This window comes from Phyllobates terribilis, unplaced genomic scaffold (genome assembly GCF_046119375.1).
Source record: "Phyllobates terribilis strain yellow unplaced genomic scaffold, ASM4611937v1 Scaffold_12__6_contigs__length_324123572, whole genome shotgun sequence".
In the NCBI taxonomy this organism is placed as follows: Eukaryota; Metazoa; Chordata; class Amphibia; order Anura; family Dendrobatidae; genus Phyllobates; species Phyllobates terribilis.
The window spans coordinates 164,344,484-164,366,404 of NW_027362772.1; the positions used below are offsets into that span (position 1 = coordinate 164,344,484).

Here is a 21,921-nt window from a genome sequence, read left to right on the forward strand (position 1 = left end):
GGGGGTTGTGATGGTGCAGCGAGGATTGAAATGAGACTCAGAGTCGGGCTGTGCAGTTCAGGGTTTGTTTACTTACTGCAGTTGTTCTGGTCACTCCGGCCTTAAGTGACCACCCGAGCCGTGCTGCGTCCACCAGGTCCTGGACTCAGCCAACCCCCAGGTGATTCTGGAGCGTGGTCCTGAGCTCCCTTTCTGTCCTGTCCTCTTCTCTGGCCTTCCCCACCAGGGATCCACCTATGTCCGGCTCCCTCGGGCCTCTTGGTGGTAAACCCTTGTCTCTGGGTTCCCTGACCCTATTCTTGGTCTGCCTTCCGGGTGGATTTAGTGGGTGATCGTGGCAGATCCTGCCCACGACCTCCGGTTCCTGGCTAAGGTGTGCTGTAGCCTCTGCCAGCTTGGGATCCGGTACCCTGTTGCCAACTCTTCACCCTCTGGTCTAATTTGGGCTCTTGGAGTTCCTTCTTTCTCCCCCTCTGGGTCTTTCTTTCTCCTCTCTCTCTCTCTTGGCCTTGGAGCTGCTCTTCTCCTCTGCTCTGACAAAAGACTGACAGACTGACCCTGATCTAAGATGGTGCCCACCTTATATACTCCCTCTATGTGTGAGCTCAGGTGACCAGCACCCAATGAGCTCCTAGCTTTACCCAGGCTGCTCCCCCTATCTGCCCCTACACTACTGGGATGTTCCACCCCCCTCCCACTCCAGCCAGGAACAGACACTGTCGTACCTGCACATTTCTCTAGTGGGAGTACCATCGGTCTGTTCCTCGGAAATGGGATGTGTGTAGTGCATGCAGCTAAGTGAGCTCAGTTCCACACTCCATCCTTACCCGGGAGTGGAATACCACACCTCTGGCTGAGGTGCAATACCCCTGTAGCAGCCGAATCCTCAGGGTGCTACACTAGTGCAAAGGGGTTTCACTACCCCTACAGTCATCTGCGTGACTAGTCCAAAGGGGTATCACAACCCCTATAGTCGTCTGCTTGGATAGTCCAAAGGGGTATCACCATCCTCATAGTCGTCTGCAGGACTAGTCCAAAGGAGTGTGACTACCCCTACAGTCATCTGCGTGACTTGTCCAAAGGGGTGTCACTACCACTATAGTAGTCTGTGTAACTAATCCAAAGGGGTATCATTACCCCTATAGTCACCTGCAGGAATAGTCAAAGGGTTGTCACTACATCTATAGTCGTCTGTTTGACTAGTCCAAAGGGGTATCACCATCCTCATAGTCTGCAGGACTAGTCCAAAGGTGTGTCACTACCTCTATAGTTGTCTGTTTGACTAGTCCAAAGGGGTATCACCATCCTCATAGTCGTCTGCAGGACTAGTCCAAAGGAGTGTCACTACCCCTATAGTCGTCTGCGTGACTAGTCCAAAGGGGTGTCCCTACCCCTATAGTCGTCTGCAGGACAAGTCCAAAGGGGTGTCACTACCACTATAGTAGTCTATGTGACTAGTCCAAAGGGGTGTCACTACCCCTATAGTCACCTACAGGAATAGTCCAAAGGGGTGTCACTACCCCTATAGTCATCTGCAGGACTGGTCCAAAGGGGTATTACCATCCCTATAGTCATCTGCAGAACTAGTCCAAAGGGTTGTCACTACCCCTATAATCATCTTCAGGACTAATAAAAAGGGGTGTCACTAACCCTATAGTCGTTTGCAGGACTAGTCCAAAGGGGTGTCACCATCCATACAGTCATCTTCACGACTAGTTCAAAAGGGTTGTCACTACCCCAATAGTTGTCTGCAGGACTAGTTCGGAGGGGTGTCATGATCCTAATCCTGCCTTGAAACCTCTAAATACACCTCCCGGGGCATGGCTGACACTCTCCATACAATCCCACGTCATGGCAGCACCACTAACACATCTCGGACATGCACAAGATTTCCAACAGCCCTGCTATGATGGGGAATGAGTGGCTACTGTCGATCATGCCCAGGGAAGTGTGATTAGATGATCCAAGGCAGGACTAGTCTGGGGTTAGTGACATCCCATCAGACTAGTCCTGCATCATTAGCATGTGCTAAGAAGCAAATGAAAAGTATTTTTTTAAAGATTGCAGAGTTTTTCTGCAAAATAAAAGACTGAATTAGAACATATCAATCTGCATACATAGCGCTATAGTGGCGGTTTGGAGCAGTTTGAGGACCTGAGAGGTTCCCTTTAAGTGTAATCCACTTCTAGCAGTAGAGACATTGAGGCAGATTATAGTTTTCCTCTAAAAGAGGCAGATTTTTCCATTCAGACATATTAGAAAGACAATCTGTTAGTTTGCGGCAAGCAAGCCTTTAGACAAAGGCGGGGGCACTGCATGCTGGAAAGTGTGGGGAAAGAAAGATCCAGTTCCTATAATGCTGGCAGAATGCTGAGGGAAAGGAACCAGTCGCTTAAAATCAGCAGATGACAAGTTACAGAGCATGAGAATCAGGACAGTTCCTGGACATATTGGATTGGAATTTGGCCCAAAAGTATTTTTAACTTTTCGTGGGGGATGTGTGCAGCAAGAACATGCTTTACTACAGGTTTTGGGTGATATTAAAGGATTCTGTTACCTTATGGAGCCCACGACAATTCAGCAGAGCTACTAGATGGTGGAAGTTCCCTTCTGTGGTATTCAGCATGGCTTGGACCACTAGTAAGTGTCTCTGAAAATAAAGCAAAAAGATCATGGGTTTAGGTAATTGATATCTTATTGCTGTCTGAAAATCAGAAATAAAGTGAGATATTATTTAATTCAGAGAGAGGGATAATCATCCCGAGCATAGAAAAATAAAAATGGAGAAATAAACATTCTGACAATTAAAAAAAACACTGCTGAGTTGACGAATAAGACTTCTGTGCCAATTACATGGTCCCCTATACTGGTCAATGCAAACTAGCACATATGTATCAGGCCAATGCTATTACATTAGATGGCCAGGGGTGTAACTGGAGGTCACTGGCCAAATCTGTAACAGGGCGTATATTACTGCTATCCTCCTATTAGCAGAGGGCACCAGCAGGGACCAGTTCCCGAATGCTGTTGCAACCTTCACACCTTTTATATATACAGTGGGTACGGAAAGTATTCAGACCCCTTTAAATGTTTTACTCTTTGTTTCATTGCAGCCATTTGGTAAATTCTAAAAAGTTCATTTTTTTTCTCATTAAAGTACACTCTGCACCCCATCTTGACTGAAAAAAAAACAGAAATGTAGAAATTTTTGCAAATTTATTAAAAAAAGAAAAACTTAAATATCACATGGTCATAAGTATTCAGACCCTTTGCTCAGACACTCATATTTAAGTCACATGCTGTTCATTTCCTTGTGATCCTCCTTGAGATGGTTCTACTCCGTCATTGGAGTCCAGCTGTGTTTAATTAAACTGATAGGACTTGATTTGGAAAGGCACACACCTGTCTATATAAGACCTCACAGCTCACAGTGCATGTCAGACCAAATGAGAATCATGAGCTCAAAGGAACTGCCCAAGGAGCTCAGAGACAGAATTGTGGCAAGGCACAGATCTGGCCAAGGTTACAAAATAATTTCTGCATTACTCAAGGTTCCTAAGAGCAAAGTGGCCTCCATAATCCTTAAATGGAAGAAGTTTGGGACCACCAGAAGTCTTCCTAAACCTGGCTGTCCAGCCAAACTGAGCAATCATGGGAGAAGAGCCTTCGTGAGAGAGGTAAAGAAGAACCCCAAGATCACTGTGGCTGAGCTCCAGAGATGCAGTAGGGAGATGGGAGAAAGTTCCACAAAGTCAACTATCACTGCAGACCTCCACCAGTCGGGCCTTTATGGCAGAGTGGCCCGACTGAAGCCTCTCCTCAGGGCAAGACATATGAAAGACTGCATAGAGTTTACTCAAAAACACATGAAGGACTCCCAGAAAATGAGAAATAAGATTCTCTGGTCTGATGAGACGAAGATAGAACTTTTTGGTTATAATTCTAAGCGGTATGTGTGGAGAAAACCAGGCACTGCTCATCACCTGCCCAATACAATCCCAACAGTGAAAGATGGTGGTGGCAGCATCATGCTATGGGGGTGTTTTTCAGCTGCAGGGACAGGATGACTGGTTGCAATTGAAGGAAACATGAAAGCAGCCAAGTACAGAGATATCCTGGATGAAAACCTCTTCCAGAGTGCTCTGGACCTCAGACTTGGCCAAAGGTTCACCTTCCAACAAGAAAATGACCCTAAGCACACAGCTAAAATAACAAAGGAGTGGCTTCAGAACAACTCTGTGACCATTCTTGACTGGCCCAGACAGAGCTCTGACCTAAACCCAATTGAGCATCTCTAGAGAGACCTGAAAATGGATGTCCACCAATGTTCACCATCCAACCTGACGGAACAGGAGAGGATCTGCAAAGAAGAATGGCAGCGGATCCCCAAATCCAGGTGTGAAAAACTTGTTGCATCATTCCCAAGAAGACTCATGGCTGTATTAGCTCAAAAGGGTGCTTCTACTCAATACTGAGCTAAGGGTCTGAATACTTATGACCATGTGATATTTCAGTTTTTCTTTTTTAATAAATTTGCAAAAATTTCTACATTTCTGTTTTTTTCAGTCAAGATGGGGTGCAGAGTGTACTTTAATGAGAAAAATAATGAACTTTTTAGAATTTACCAAATGGCAATGAAGCAAAGAGTGAAAAATTTAAAGGGGTCTGAATACACACAGTGATGTCACAGTAAAGGGATAATAAACACAGTGATGTCACAGTACAGGGATAATAAACACAGTGATGTCACAGTACAGGAATAATAAACACAGTGATGTCACAGTACAGAAATAAACACAGTGATGTCACAGTGCGGGGATAATAAACATAGTGATGTCACAGTACAGGGATAATACACACAGTGATGTCACAGTACAGGGATAATACATAGTTTTAAAGGTTGAAGGAAGACTAAGTCCATCTATTTCAACCCATAGCCTAACATGTTGATCCAGAGGAAGGCAAAAAAAAAAACATGTGGCAAACACTAAGCTCCACATTGGGGAAAAAAATTCCTTCCCGACTCCATACGACAATCAGACTAGTTCCCTGGATCAACGCCCTATCAAGGAATCTAGTATATATAACCTGTAATATTATACTTTTCAAGAAAGGCATCCATGCCCTTCTTAAATGTTAGTAGTGAATCACTCATTACAACATCATGCGGCAGAGAGTTCCATAGTCTCACTGCTCTTACAGTAAAGAATCTACGTCTGTTATTATGATTAAACCTTCTTTCCTCCAGACGTAGAAGTTGCCCCCTTGTCCCCGTCTCAGGCCTCAGAGTAAAAAGTTCTGTAGACAGGTCTTTGTACTGTCCCCTCATATACTTGTACATAGTAATAAGATCACCCCTAAGCCTTCTTTTTTCCACAGTAAATAACCCCAAGTGTAATAACCTGTCTTGGTATTGCAGACCCCCAAGTCCTCTAATAACCTTGGTCGCTCTTCTCTGCACCCGCTCTTCTCTGCACCCGCTCTAGTTCAGCTATGTCTCTCTTATACACCGGAGACCAGAACTGTACACAGTATTCTAAGTGTGGTCGCACTAGTGACTTGTATAGAGGTAAAATTATGTTCCCCTCATGAGCATCTATGCCTCTTTTAATGCATCCCATTATTTTATTTGCCTTTGCAGAAGCTGCCTGACACTGGCCACTAAACGTGAGCTTGTTGTCCACCAATACACCCAGGTCTTTTTCAGTGACAGTTTTGCAATTAGGCATATAATTATACATTTTATTTCCTCTGCCTAAGTGCATTACCTTACATTTTTCCCCATTAAAGCTCATTTGCCATTTATCAGCTTCTAGTTTACATAGATCCTCCTGTAATATAAAATTGTCCTCCACTGTATTGATTACCCTGCAGAGTTTAGTGTCATCTGCAAATATTGAAATATTACTCTGTATGCCCCCTACAAGGTCATTAAAAAATATGTTAAAAAGAAGGGGGCCCAATACTGACCCCTGTGGTACCCCACTGTTAACTGAGACCCAGTCTGAGTGTTTTCCATTAATAACCACCCTTTGTTTCCTATCACTGAGCCAATTCTTAACCCACATACATATATTTTCCCCTATCCCCATTGTTCTCATTTTATGTATCAACATTTTGTGTGGAACCGTATCAAAAGCTTTTGAAAAGTCCATATACACAACATCCACTGCATTTCCTTGGTCCAGTCCAGAACTTGCCTCCTCATAAAAGCTGATCAGATTAGTTTGACAGGAACGGTCCCTCTTAAACCCATGTTGATATTGGGCCATGAGGTTATTCTTCTTCAGATACTCTAGTATAGCATCTCTTAGGAAACCCTTCAGGATTTTACCCACAGTAGAGGTTAAGCTTTCTGGCCTATAATTTCCAAGTTCAGTTTTTGTCCCCATTTTTGAATATTGGCACCACATTTGCTATACGCCAGTCCTGTGGTACAGACCCTGTTATTATGGAATCTTTAAAGATTAAAAATAATGGTCTATCTATGACGTTACTTAATTCCTGCAGTACTCACGGGTGTATCCAATCCGGGCCCGGGGATTTGTCAACTTTAGTGATTTTTAGACGCCGCCGTACTTCCTGCTGGGTTAAGCAAGTGACATTTAATGGAGAATTTTTGTTATCACTAATCATGTTTTCTGTCATGCAATTTTCTTGTGTAAATACGGTTGAAAAAAAATCATTTAGCATATTGGCTTTTTCCTCATCCTCATCCACCATTTACCCAGACTATTTTTAAGGGGGCCAGCACTATAATTTTTTAGTTTTTTACTATTTATGTAGTTAAAGAATATTTTGGGATTATTTTTACTTTCTCTGGCAATAAGTCTCTCTGCCTCAATCTTTGCTGCCTTAATTTGGTTTTTACAGAATTTATTTAATTTTCTATATTTATTTAATGACTCATCACTACCTACTTGCTTTAGTTCTCTAAATGCTTTCTTTTTGTCACTTATTGCGCCCCTTACAGCTCTATTTAGCCATAGTGGTTTCCTCCTATTTCTAGCATGTTTATTCCCATAGGGTATATATTGTGCAAGGGTCCTATTCAGGATGCTAATAAATGTCTCCCATTAGCTTTGTGTAGCTTTATGTCTCAGGATATCGTCCCAGTTTATTGCACTAAGATCATCTCTCAACAAATGGAAATTTGCCTTCCTGAAGTTTAGTGTCCTTGTAACCCCTCTACTACACATCTTATTAAAGGTTACATGAAAACGTATTATTTTGTGATCACTATTATCCAAGTGACCCCCAACTCGTATATTTGATATGCGGTCTGGCCTCTTGGTTAATATTAGGTCTAGCAGTGCCCCACTTCTTGTTGGGTCCTGAACCAGTTGTGAAAGGTAATTGTCTCTCATAGTTGTCAAAAACCTATTACCTTTGCTTGAACTACAGGTTTCTGTCCCCCAATGTATTTCAGGGTAGTTGAAGTCCCCCATAATAATGACTTCTCCTTGAGTCGCTGTTTCATATATTTGCTTTACGAGGATATTCTCCGCTGCTTCCATTATTTTTGGAGACTTATAACAAACCCCTATCAGTAATATATTATTTTTTCCCCCTCCCCTTATCTCCACCCACAGGTACTCTACATTTCCATTAGATTCACATATATCCTCCCACAAGATGGGTTTTAAGGATGATTTTACATATAAACACACACCCCCCCTCGCTTGTTTGTACGGTCATTTCTGAACAGACTATAGCCCTGTAAATTAACTGCCCAGTCATGGCTCTCGTCCAGCCATGTCTCAGATATCCCCACCATGTCATAATTATTTTCCAACAAAATCAATTCTAATTCCTTCAATTTGTTGGTGAGGCTTCTGGCATTAGTGTACATGCATTTTATGTATCTCTCTGTACCTCTATTCCTTCTTACTTTATTGACCTTTCTAACCCCACCCCCAATTTCTTTATTTGTGCCCAGGTCACTATCTGCACTATCTTCCCCACCTATAAAATGAATACCCTCCCCCCCAATCCCTAGTTTAAACACTCCTCCAACCTTCTAGCCATTTTCTCCCCCAGCACAGCTGCACCCTCCTCATTGAGGTGCAGCCGGTCCTAGGGGAAAGTCTGTAGCCAACTGAGAAGTCGGCCCAGTTCTCCAGGAACCAAAATCCCTCCTTCCTACACCTGTTCTTGAGCCACTTATTTATCTCCCTAATCTCCCGTTGCCTCTCTGGTGTGGCAAGTGGTACAGGTAGTATTTCAGAGAATAGCACCTTGGAGGTCCTTGCTTTAAGCTTGCACCCTAATTCCCTGAGATCATCTTTAAGGACCTTCCACCTACCTCTAACTTTGTCATTTGTGCCAATGTGCACCATGACCACTGGGTCCTCACCAGCCCCTCCCAGTAATCTGTCAACCCGATCAGCGATGTGCCGGACTCGAGCGCCAGGTAGGCAGCACACTGTTCGATGATCCCTGTCTTTGTGACAGATTGCCCTATCTGTTCCCCTAATAATTGAGTCCCCCACTACCAGCACCTGCCTGGCCTGCCCTGCTCTCCTATTCCCCTCCTTACTGGAGCTGACACTCCTCCGGCTTTCAGGGGACATGCCTTGCTGCAGCAGTGCTACCCCTGTAAAGTCACCCCCCTCATCTGCCAACTTTGCAAACTTATTGGGGTGTGCCAGATCAGGACTAGCCTCCCTGGCACTCTTCCCTCTACACCCCCCTTCTAATTGTCACCCAGCTAGCTGCCTCACTGTCCTGCAGCTCCATACTACCACCCTCCCCCACATCTACCCCAGTTAGCTGCTGCTCAGTGAGCAGCAGACTCCTTTCCATATTGTCAATGGATCTCAGTGTTGCCAGCTGCTCATTTAGATCCAGTACCTGGGCTTCCAAACGCACAACGTGCACACATCTCGCGCAGCAGTTTGCAACCCCGACCGGCAGTTCAAGGATTGCATACATGTGGCAAGATGTACACTGGATAGCATTGCCAATAATGGAGCTTATTTCCTAATGGGGATTGCACCAGACAGAAATGTTAAGTAAGAAGAAATGTAAGGAATTAATAAAATACAGACAGCAATTCAGTCCAAATTCCTCCTTTCCAAACTCCCTGAATCCAAGTCACTAAAAAACAAGTCACACACTTCCGTTTGCACTTACACTCCAGTCACACTCAGCTCGTTCACACTCGCTAAGGAAGAAGATTTAAAGAGGTTTTTTTTTTTTTCCCCCTTTTGCAGCAAAGCACCCTACAGCTCAATGCACTTCCAAAAGGCAGTGACAGTGATGTCACAGTACAGAGATAATAAACACAGTGATGTCACAGTACAGGGATAATACACAGTGATGTCACAGTACAGGGATAATTAACACAGTGATATCACAGTACAGAGATAATAGACACAGTGATGTCACAGTACAGTGATAATACACACAGTGATGTCACAGTACAGGGATAATAAACACAGTGATGTCACAGTACAGAGATAATAGACACAGTGATGTCACAGTACAGGGATAATACACACAGTGATGTCACAGTACAGGGATAATAAACACAGTGATGTCACAGTACAGGGATAATACACACAGTGATGTCACAGTACAGGGATAATAAACAGTGCTATCACACTACAGGGATAATACACACAGTGATGTCACAGTACAGGGATAATAGACACAGTTATGTCACAGTACAGGGATAATACACACAGTGATGTCACAGTACAGGGATAATAGACACAGTGATGTCACAGTACAGAAATAATAAACACAGTGATGTCACAGTACACGGATAATAAACAGTGATATCAAAGTACAGGGATAATAGACACAGTGATGTCACAGTACAGGGATAATAGACACAGTGATGTCACAGTACAGGGATAATAGACACAGTGATGTCAAAGTACAGGGATAATAGACACCGTGATGTCACAGTACAGGGATAATACACAGTGATGTCACAGTACAGGGATAATAGACACAGTTATGTCACAGTACAGGGATAATACACACAGTGATGTCACAGTACAGGGATAATAGACACAGTGATGTCACAGTACAGAAATAATAAACACAGTGATGTCACAGTACAGGGATAATAAACAGTGATATCAAAGTACAGGGATAATAGACACAGTAATGTCACAGTGCAGAAATAATAAACACAGTGATGTCACAGTAAAGAGATAATAGACACAGTGATGTCACAGTACAGGGATAATACACACAGTGATGTCACAGTACAGGGATAATACACACAGTGATGTCACAGTACAGGGATAATACACACAGTGATGTCACAGTGCGGGGATAATAAACATAGTGATGTCACAGTACAGGGATAATACACACAGTGATGTCACAGCACAGGGATAATAGACACAGTGATGTCACAGTACCGAGATAATGCACACAGTGATGTCACAGTACAAGAATAATAGACACAGTGATGTCACAGTACAGGGATAATACACACAGTGATGTCACAGTACAGGGATAATAATCACAGTGATGTCACAGTACAGAGATGATACACATAGTGATGTCACAGTACAGAGATGATACACACAGTGATGTCACAGTACAGGGATAATTTACGCAGTGATGTCACAGTACAGGGATAATACACAGTGATGTCACAGTACAGGGATAATAGACACAGTGATGTCACAGTACAGGGATAATAGACACAGTGATGTCACAGTACTGGGATAATAAAAACAGTGATGTCACAGTACAGGTGTTAAGGGGGACAGCTTGTTCCAGAGTCCTAAGTCTGGCCTCAAGTTGCTGTATATAGTGCTACAGTTGCTGGTTGTCAGCCATGTTCGGCAAGACCCGGGCGCTCTGATACTGTTAAGGGGACGGTTGCAAACAACTTTATCAAATAATGGAAAGCAACCGAACTTGGGGTCCGCGATGCAGCCTGGTGGACTGCGGCCGTACACCTTCCGGGTGAGAAGGTAACAACCAACTTAAATAACAATCCCTTCCGTGTTACTGCACACCGGGACAGGAATAGGAATTCGCACTATCTTTGTTAACTGCACGAGAGATGTGCGATAAATAATGTATCTGTAGCCCTGTTACAGCACAGGGACTACACAGCAGGCTCTAGGATTCGTGTGTGATACACGCTGGCGTATAAGTGCTCCCAGCCGGCGTGCTACCAGACTGAGGAGTATCTCTCCACGTGGCTTACAGGCAGTGCCGGGAATACGGTGTCTGCAGACTGCTCGGGGTGTATGGCGACCCCTTTGTCGGAGCCAGACTGTCAGATGAAGCTACCTGCCACCCTCCATCTAAGGCTGCCTATCCCCCGTTAAACCTGCCTGAATCAAGCTAAAGCACACGTGGAGCCCAAACGACCAAGTACAGTACAGAGACAATAAACATAGTGATGTCACAGTACAGAGACAATAAACATAGTGATGTCACAGTACAGAGATAATAGACACAGTGATGTCACAGTACAGGGATAGTAAACGCTGTGATGTCACAGTACAGAGATAATACACGGAGTGATGTCACAGTACAGGGATAATAGACACAGTGATGTCACAGTACAGGGATAATAAACACAGTGATGTCACAGTACAGGGATAATAAACACAGTGATGTCACAGTACAGGGATAATAAATAGTGATCTCGCACAGACCAGCATACTTCCTAACTTTTTAAGACAGGAAAAAGTACACATTTTGCATAGTGTGCAGCACCAATTTCTATTTTACTCTTAGTTACTTCCTTAACCTCACCGCTTTAATGTTCGCACACATTATGAAACCGCTTTCTTGGCTCTCATAGTGACCCCCCCACACACACACAGTATAATGTCTCATTAATACATGCCACAACACACAGTATGATGCCCCTACAGTACATTCCCAAACACAGTGTGATGTTCCCACAGTACCCCACGCACAGGATGATGCTTCCATAGTCCCCATATACTGTATGGAGCCCTCACAACACCCCACACACAATATGATACTCCCACATCCACCACGCACAGTATGTTGCCCCATAGCACCCCACACACACAGTATAATGCCCCCTCAACACTCCATTCACAGTACAATCCCCCCCACACAGTATGATGCCCTCACACAAAGTATGATTTACCCATAGTCCCGACACACAGAATGATGCCCTTCACAGCACCCCCCACACACAGTATTACGTTCCACACAGACAGTATGATGTCCCCCAGTATTACATTTCCCCATACACAGTATGATGTTGTCACAGTACCCATCATACAGAATGATGCTTCCATAGCCCCCCACACCGTAAGATAATGCACAGCACCCCACACCCAACATACCTCCACACACAGTATGCTTCCCCCTGGCAGTACATTCCATCGCACACAGTATGATGCCCCCACAGTTCTCCCCATACAGTATGATGCCCCAACACAAGCATGACACTTGCCTGTCACATCCCTGCCCAGATGTTCCTGTGGACTGGTCTCTGCTCCCAGTCTAGGTAGTGTCATGTGTTCTGAAGGTCCTTATAGGACCTGTCTTCTGCTTGCTGCACCATTATATTCATTATACCTATGTTCTGGCAACCCAGATGCAGTTGATGTCAGGATATACCTCCAACCTCCCAGGACAATGTCCTGCTGGATCTGGGATGGTTGGGAAGTATATAGATCAGGACTAACAAACAAATTGATGTCAAAGGAGATGACACTAAATATAGTGATTCCACAGCAAAAGGATGACACATTAAATGAGCTTCATACAGTAGACATGAATCAATACATAATAAAATATGTTGCATATGGCTGAGGACTGATACTGGTATAATAATGATGCATTCACCTTACATCTCCTTTTACAAGGAAAATCTGTAATGTCCTTAGCCAGGACCAACTTACCTCTGCAGCTGGAAACTGGGGTATTGCTTCTCTTTCCAATCCATAAAGTTGAGGGTGGATGTTTGAGAGCGCCCTCTGTGACATGGTCAGCCTCTGCACACAAAAGTAAGCATTTTTTTAGGAATTACTTTAAATGCTGAGTAGCTACAAAATATTGTCAATAGCCTCATACACTCAGCACACAGAGTCCTCTGCATGTCTGCGCTTCCTATTACATGATACAGTATGTCGGAGATATTCTCCACTACCAACAATGCTTTGCAAAGTCCCTAAATTGGAATACTTAAAGGGAACCTGTTATGTTCAAAAATGGTATTTACCTGCAGATATAGGGTTAATCTGGAGGTCAATAGCACTAAAATCATGTTGGGCTGCAGCGGCTAGAAGGAGAAAATGAATTTAAGTCCTCCCTGTAGCCACTTGGTTCCAGTCATAGAGGCGGTGCTCCATTGGAATAAACACCCATTTTGTTAATTGTAACATAAATTGGTGATTGATCAACCCACCTTTTGTTTATAGGGGCAGTGCAGTAATTGCCCATCATAAAGTGAGCGTGGCTGTAATCTCTCCCCAATATGCAGTGTATGTGTGCAGAGCAGGCTGTCAATCAAAGTGCAGAGGAGAAAGTACAACTGCGATAGCTCCTGCACCGCCCCCGAGCAGCTGCAGGGAGGACATGACTTCTTTCTCCCAGTATCTCATACAATGAGCGCTGCTGTAATCACTCCCCAATATGCAGTGTATGTGTGCAGAGCAGGCTGTCAATCAAAGTGCAGAGGAGTGATTACAACTGCTCACTGTATATAGAGAGCGGTGACTATAATAGCTCCTGCACTGCCCCCGAGCAGCTGAAGGGAGGACATGACTTCATTTTCTCCCAGTATCTCATACAATCAGCGTGGCTGTAATCACTCCCCAATGTGCAGTGTATGAGTACAGAGCAGGCTGTCAATCAAAGTGCAGGGGAGTGATTACAACTGCTCACTGTATATACAGAGCGATGATTGTGATAGCTCCTGCATCGCCCCCGAGCAGCTGCAGGGAGGACATGACTTCATTTTCTCCCAGTATCTCATTATACAATGAGCGTGGATGTAATCACTCCACAATGTGCAGTGTATGAGTGCAGAGCAGGCTGTCAATCAAAGTGCAGGGGGTGATTACAGCTGCTCACTGTATACAGAAAGTAGTGACTGTAATAGCTCCTGCACCGCCCCCGAGCAGCTGCAGGGAGGAAAGAAGTTAATTTTCTACCAGTAGCCCCTGCCCCAGTAAGGCAGCCAGATGGGATTTCAATGCTATTTTCCAGCAGATTACCCTATATCTGCAGTTAAATAGCATTTTTGGACTTGAAAAGTCTTCCTATGATTGCAATAACTAAAATTACAATCCCTCTTTCAGCAGCTCTAGATGTGTCTTGTGAACAGCCAGAAAAGTTGAATATAATCTGCAAATTTTGGGGGTCTTCCCTATGCTATTTTTTTTTACTATAGCCGTACTGAGGACAGGATCTTGTGTGATGCATGTATTCTGAGCCAGTCAGACATCTATGCCTGCTTTCCTGCCTCTCCAGCCCTCCTTTATGCAATATCACTAAACACTGCAGCTTCATACCCCTCCTCCCTCCACTTCCTTCCTGCGTTGAATTTTGTGATTTATGCTAAAGGATTTTTTTTTGTGTGAATAGAGAAGAAATTCCAGGCATTTCCAGATAGTTTGCAGGCAGAGAAGTGGAAAACATGCTCCTGGAGGTGAGATAGATCCCATTTCTACTAAGCTTTTTAGTAAAATGTAATGTAAGTCGGTATTGGTTTTCATAAAAGGAGAGAACACATAACAGTACCTGGCGGAAGGGGTTTGTCACTTCCTGGTTACAGGAGATATAATACTGTAAAATATCTGAAATAAACATGAAAAAAGGAAATGAATGATACGTGTTAGGAAATATTTGGGGAACAAAAAAGTTAGCACTAGTTCTCTAGTGAGCAAAACTTAATCAAAGTGGACAAAGACAATGTGCTCAAGTGAACCAGATTATCATAGCCTGTATGAAAGCCAAGACAGGGAATTCAGTAGCCATTTTGGAGTGAATCTGGATACTGAGAGGACGTCACAGCTTACAACTTAGCCATAGAAAAAAACCATAAAACACTGAAGAAACATTACATATAGTGGTTGACAGCACAGCAGTGAAAACGGTTACCATCCGTCTACCCATTGCTCTATATGCTGAGGTCACTTTGCTATTACTAAGGCTGCGTTTGATTTAAAGTATTTAAAGTGATCTTTTAAATGAATTTCAGAGCAGAATTCCCTAAAATGTAAAAAAAAAACTTAAATTACTCTCTTTTGTTTACACCTACTTTATAAGTCTGCCTCTTTAAAGGGGATGTGCACCTTTATCTTTAGTAATATTATTTTTTTTAATAACTTACCATTTTGTCCACAGCTCCTATGCAGATTTAAAGGGTTATTCCCATCTTCAAAGATGGATATTGTCGGATAGAGCTTGTAAATACAAGTAATTTTGCAATTTACTGATTGTTAAAGTGTTCAGACATTCTTTAGATATAAACATTTTTGTTTACAGCTCATTGCCTTGGAAACCGACCACCGCTGTTAAACAGCAGAATATACATAGCGCTTACATGCTCCTTTTTATAGAGCTTGTAAGTGCTGTTTTGAAGCTGGCCAGGATCACTGGAGCGAGCTGTTACCTCCTAATCCCAGCTATCTTCAGGGCAGTGCTTACAAGCTAGACAGCAGTAGTGATCGGTCTCCTAGGCAACTAGATTTAAACAAAAGAAAAGTGTTAATATCTCAAGAATCACTGCAAATTTTAATAAACAGTAAGTTGAAGAATTGCTTCTTTTTACGAGCTCTATCCGACAAAATGAATCTATAAAGATGAGAATTACCTTTTCAGTGTCTCAAACTAAAAAAAAATGTGTTTTATTGTATTTTGGACTCTTTTCTATCCATCCCTTAATTAGTACATTTAGTAGGTAAGCAAAAAGTAAGGGAAAAATTTGATAATCACTGCAAGATCAGATTACACCATGTGAATACACTTGTCTGCAAAGGATCTCTAGACACAGAACTGTACAAAACTTTGATTAAAATTCTTTATTTTATTTTTTAAATCAATCAGTCATCAGATTTCATAATAGAGGCTACCTACATAATTAAATAGATCTCCTAGATCTTATGAGGCTGGTGTACTTACTATGATAATTCATGTCAAAATGAAAAGGAGTGTTTTATGAGTCCAGCTCTAGCTGCCTATTTTAATATTAAGCAAATAAGATTATATATTCGTTCTGACATGGATTTTATAAAGTAAGTACACCAGCCTTAGCAGGTCTTCGAGATCCATTTAATAATGTATGCAGCTTGTATTGTGAAATCGGACTAAAGATTTGCTTTATGTTACCCTTTCAGCTTTATATCTAGTCCATTATGACTCAACATGGACAGCAACTCAGCATCATGGAGGCCTCTGAACCATTGACAACATGTCATAAAAGGAAATGCAGAGGACACAGTTTTTATATTCTAATGAGCAACGAATGGGAGGAAGGTATTTATAACTTTTCTTAGGAAAATAACCCCAATTTGGCGATGTGTCACTTACTGGTCTGCATGCTGTAATTTGATACAATAACTGTTTTCTCTGCTGAATGCTGAGCTGTGTATAACCCCGCCCACACCACTGATTGGCTGTTTTCTGTGTATTGACAAAAAGCTGCTAATCAGTGCTGGGGGCGTGGCTGGACTAGGAGGCATGAGACAACTAGTCCTGTAGTGATAATCTCCTGCTGATAAAACACTGATTTTATTGAACGAGCACAGTAAGTGATACATCGTTGGAATCAGGGTCCCTGACTCTACATCATGCTGCTCAAATTACATAGCAAAAATGTGCTGACAGATTCCCTTTAAGTAAAATGAATGGTTTTCGATGGTGGACTACATAACCATCATGATTAATGACCATTATTAACCCTCTAATATCACATTTGTCATAGCTTGGGAAATCCTACAAAATATGTAGTCAATCTGCAGACATTGTCAATTCTGCAGTCGCTCGGAGGGATATTTATATTTCGACTTTTCAAAATGAAAAATGAAACAGTATCCTATTCATTCCTCTTCTTTGGGAGATGATCTCGGGCTTTCTGTTATGTTTTTTTCTATGGCTTGAGAAACAAAGAGTATCACAATCCAAATACATTGAAACAAAACTGCAGCACTATAACACACACATCTCTATACATTGTATAACAGGGTGGAGAATTCTGCATCAATGCTACAAGGACACAAAAGAATAAATCGTCACACAGTGATAGAATGTCTGGAAGACATGCAACAATTATTTGGAATATTTACATCCTTTTCTTACCTGGACTGATATTTGTGACCACTTGGGTTTGATTTAACACAAAAGCATCCGGATCCGAGCAAAAATCACTCAACCCCTGCACAAAACAAAAGAAAATCCAATATTAAAATTCACTTTGAAAACTGTCACAAAATCTTAAAAAGGACTAAAAAAAAGTCATTAACTTTTTTTGACACTTTTTTTTTTAAAGCAAAAAAAAATCATCTTTTTCAAAAATATCGTAAAAAGATGCGACTTTTTGAAAAACTTGCAGAAAATTACACCAAGGAGGCAACTGGAGTAAGGTTGCACCAAATTTTGAGACATTTTGATTTTCAGGAGAAATTGCAGCAGAATGTCTATTTCTGCCTCTAGTTCCATAGAAATAAAAAAGCACCAACTGTCATCTCCTATTTCAGTAATGAGAAAATCTGTCTCCACTGATTACAAATTTTACAGATTTTACTGCTGAATTGAGGAATATCAGTTCAGGAGGAGGAGACACATTTCTCTACAAATGTATATTACAACGTTTCTTATTTCCATGTGTACTATTTATGAAATAAAATGAAAAAATGGTTACTCTTTAAAATTATTATTCTCAGTAGTATTTTATTTATTATTATTTATTTATATTTTTAGGTGAAATTTAAATTGGTTAAAACTATTTTTTGGTGGATGTGAATGATACCCAGGCTAAATAGGTCCATCACAGTATCTTTTACTGTTGAAAAAGCTGGTATTGTCTCTGCAGTATCACGCCTGCAGAAAGAGCCGACGGTGAAACGCGCGTCGGGGTGACAGGACGCTGAACATACACACCATATCCCCGGGATCACTGCTTTATTTAGTTTTAGTATTTGGTTATTTTCTGAGCATAATTATCTGTTTTACAAGCACGGTTTACACTGGCATATAAGGGTGTATGGTGGATTCCAGTGATCTCCACTCAAACCTATGCCTGTTTTGGATTTATTGTATTATATACCTGATTAATTATTCAGATACTCAGTATAGAATCAGGGTATGCGCCTACTATTTAAACGAGTTGAGGCTACATGCTACAGATCCCGTAATATTATTATTCCATGAGTATATTTCTATTCATTGGAAGTATTCAGCGTCCCTTATTCGGCATTCTGCTTTTTTAATCTCTATGTTTTACTTGTGTTCTAATAAAATATGTTTTTAAATTAATGGATTGCTTCTGTGCTCATTCATATATTTTCTCTGGGTGATTGTTGCCTTATTATTTTTAGGCAGGTAGGAAACACAGACATCGCATCCCAATGAATGGGAACTGACGAGGCCATTCTGGAATCCATAGCTATGTGCTCTCTGCATGCCGGAGAACATCTCATCCCGCTGTTTTCCCAATTGGCCGAGCAGACGAACGCTTTCACAGTTCAGTATGCATTGACTGAAAGCACCTTCATTCTTACTATTCCCATAATGGTAATAAACTTGAACTCCAGACCCATAGGGAGTTAAACATGGCTCGCGGGCGGAGAGGCAGAGGAGGCGTCAGCGAATTGGGCAACGTGATTCTGGTTAAGTAGGACCGCATTCATACCTAGTTTTGGAAGCTAATTAAGGCTGACAGATGTGACAGAGGGCGAAGGATGGGGGGGGGGAACCACTGACCCAGCACATAAAACAGACCAATTAAATTATCTCGCTTCACCGGATTTGACGGGCAAGCGGGCAGGACGGAGAAGAGAATAGAGGCGGGCCGACCCTCCAGCAGAGAGCAAATGAAAGACACCACACAGTTGCTGACAATTGATACATACGAAAACAGAGATTTAGACTTATATCCCTGGTGCATAGGACACCCCAGGAGGTTGTCTCCCAGGGAGAAGCTGCCTTGATTCCGTAGACTCTGATTATCACTGACATGTATCTGAGAATGTGTAGAAAGTGAGCATCTCCATACACAATTACCAAAAATATTCCATTGGGGTACACAGAGGGGTAGCCTTCACCCCTGAGCTCCACTGTAAAATTTTGATGGTGGATGGCTTCTCATACGAAAGGGGTTTAGACTTTCTAAGGTATTTGCAACTGGATGGGACCATTACCTCTGTACCCCTATAACTAGCTACACCCAGAAAATTGCACAGCCAGCATCTCTAGGTTGTTGGCAAAATTCTCTCTTAGGCCTCATTCACATATCCGTGTTTTTCTCATACCCATGATCAGATATTCTATGAGACCATTCACATGTCCGAATTTTTCCTCGGACCGAGTGGTCCATGGCAAATATTGGAGACATGTCTGATTTTGATCCAAGTTATGGAAGAAGAAGAAGTAACTAAAGTACAAAAAAAAACAAAAATTGGAAGAAGTTATAATAAGAACTTACATTTTTGTCTTTTAAATCTTTTAGCAAATATTCACAATGTTTTCTATTCAATCCTCCTTTATTGTTCTCCTGACCTTACCAGCAAAGGAGAGCAGAGCATCACAGGAATAGTGCCTGCCCTTCAGGTAACAGCTAAAGCCTTGTAGATCAAGGATGCTCTTACACAGTGATATCATACATTCCAGATGTGACCTCATAGAACTCTGACCTTTTTTTCACAAAGTAATGCCACATAATGCACCCTTGAGAAATTGGTGCTTTAGGTTATACTTGTTTAATAATCCTATGATAAAGTAAATTTTCAGTATAATCTGTCCCGTGTGTACATGAAGAATAACACAATTTATGGATATTATATGACAAGTATCCTGCATTTTTCATAAGTTTTCCCCTCTGCGGGCTCTATCTGTAATTTTTCAGTTCTCTCTGAGCTAGTGGGTGAGGCCAGCTGCCAGGATGTCTCTTATACAACGTAAGATGTATTGGAATACCCACGGCTGAAAGGGTGCACTGCTGATTAAGAATGAGTCTTCCCATGATGGTTCATTTTAGACTATAAATAGTTTATTGTTCAACGCGTTTCAGGGATGAAACAAGTTGAACAATTAAATACTTATAGTCTACACTGTATCCTCAATCCCTAATTAGCAGTGGAGCATTTCAGAGATGGACATCCCAATACATCTCTATTCATCTTGATGAGGATCTTTAATCCTTCTGCACACAGCTGATATCTACATGCCATCAGGAAAATTGTGTCCTTCACAACCTAAAAAGGTGATCACCTACCACCTCCCCATTCCTGACTATATCACCCTATGTGTGACTTGTCCTATTTCCAGCTCATATCATCCTATACAAAATAGTCAGGTACAGAGGGATTCCTGCTTCTTTCTCTATTTAGGACATAATCAGAAGTAGCAGCAGCATGGAAGACATTAAACAGCAGTACTGAGCAGTGTTGCTGTGAATCCAACTCTGGGATTAGTTAAATCACTCACAAACTTCAGCATGATCTACCTGTCTTGTCTGCCTCTGCTTGTTTTCTCAAATTGCTCCTCATGTCAGACCTACTAGTGATTGATATTGCCCTTTCTAACAGCACTTTTCTTTATCTATCCATGATAATCCATCTGATGAAGGTCCAGTTGGGTAGACCAAAACATCACATATTTTGTTGGACTTCACTATTAACATATTAGGAGTGCGGGTGTGTTCCTTGTTTGTTTCAGCATAGAGAATAGTGTAACCTGACTCCTCAATCCCCGATTATGTGTTTGAAGGCAGAACGATATGTGATTGCACTACACAAAAGGGAGTTTTCGCAAACTCTACCAGGAGTCCAGAATGTTTTCCCCATTATGTGGATTTTTCGGGAAAGTTATCAAGTATGTTATGCCTGAAGATATGGACAGCCAGAGCTTTACAAACTCTGTGAACAAAGAACTTTTTTCCTCCATAAAAGATTTTCCATAAGTGTAAATTTAAGACATTTTTATCTTTTTGTTCACTCTGTAAAAATGTGTAATGTAAGGAAATCCAGCTGTATGGATGTAAAATCTACTTTATTGATGCATATACAGTATATAATCTTGATAACATCCACAATTGGTTTTGATAATCTGAAACACCGACGCGATTTTGGTGCTTGACGCACCAGAAACGCGTCGGTGTTTCAGATTATCAAAGCCAATTGTGGATGTTATCAAGATTTTATATATGCATCAATAAAGAAGATTTTACAACAGTGAAGCTGGATTTCCTTTCTTTGCTTCTATATTGCTAGTGTCCTGGCAGAGACACTTTATGCGCTCTGGACTGGACTCCGGCACTATGTGATCAGTTGGACTCTTAGGCTTCTATAAAGATGTGTAATACTGTACTATGTTGTAATACCTTTTATCATAGCAGATTAGACCATATATTGCATAAATTCTGAATGCAATGCTAAACATTACTACTATAAAAGCAGAAATACCTACCACGGCTGTGGCCATCTCTAGTCCCATCGTTCCCCAGCTGAGCAAAAGTACAAAGAAGCTGACCACTGTCATTCTGTAGAGATAGAATAATACAGAAGAATGTCATATAAATATGATTTATAACAAGTTTATTAAGGCAGCAATGCTATATTGCATCATTGTTACACAAATCCCACGTTAAGGTGAAAAACACAAAAAAATGAGTAAAAAAAGGGCACAAACATTAATGACTCGAGTAGGAAAAAAATAAAAAATTTCCAAGAATTAGTTCATACCATGATATGATTTGATAAACGGACACGGCAATGGATCCCAGCCGGCCTT

General features: G+C 41.8%; 1 protein-coding gene across 2 annotated transcripts in view; it reads right to left on the reverse strand.

The window, feature by feature from the left end:
* Positions 1–21,921, reverse strand: part of TTYH1 (tweety family member 1) — a 240,303-nt gene that overhangs the window by 19,264 nt on the left and 199,118 nt on the right. For both annotated transcript variants that reach the window (XM_073656482.1, XM_073656483.1), the window contains exons 6-10: positions 21,598–21,670; positions 17,272–17,347; positions 14,713–14,768; positions 12,870–12,962; positions 2,558–2,650 (exon numbers count right to left, since the gene is read on the reverse strand). In XM_073656482.1, the coding sequence (XP_073512583.1) occupies positions 2,558–2,650; positions 12,870–12,962; positions 14,713–14,768; positions 17,272–17,347; positions 21,598–21,670 (391 nt within the window). The remainder of the gene's footprint in view (positions 1–2,557; positions 2,651–12,869; positions 12,963–14,712; positions 14,769–17,271; positions 17,348–21,597; positions 21,671–21,921) is intronic.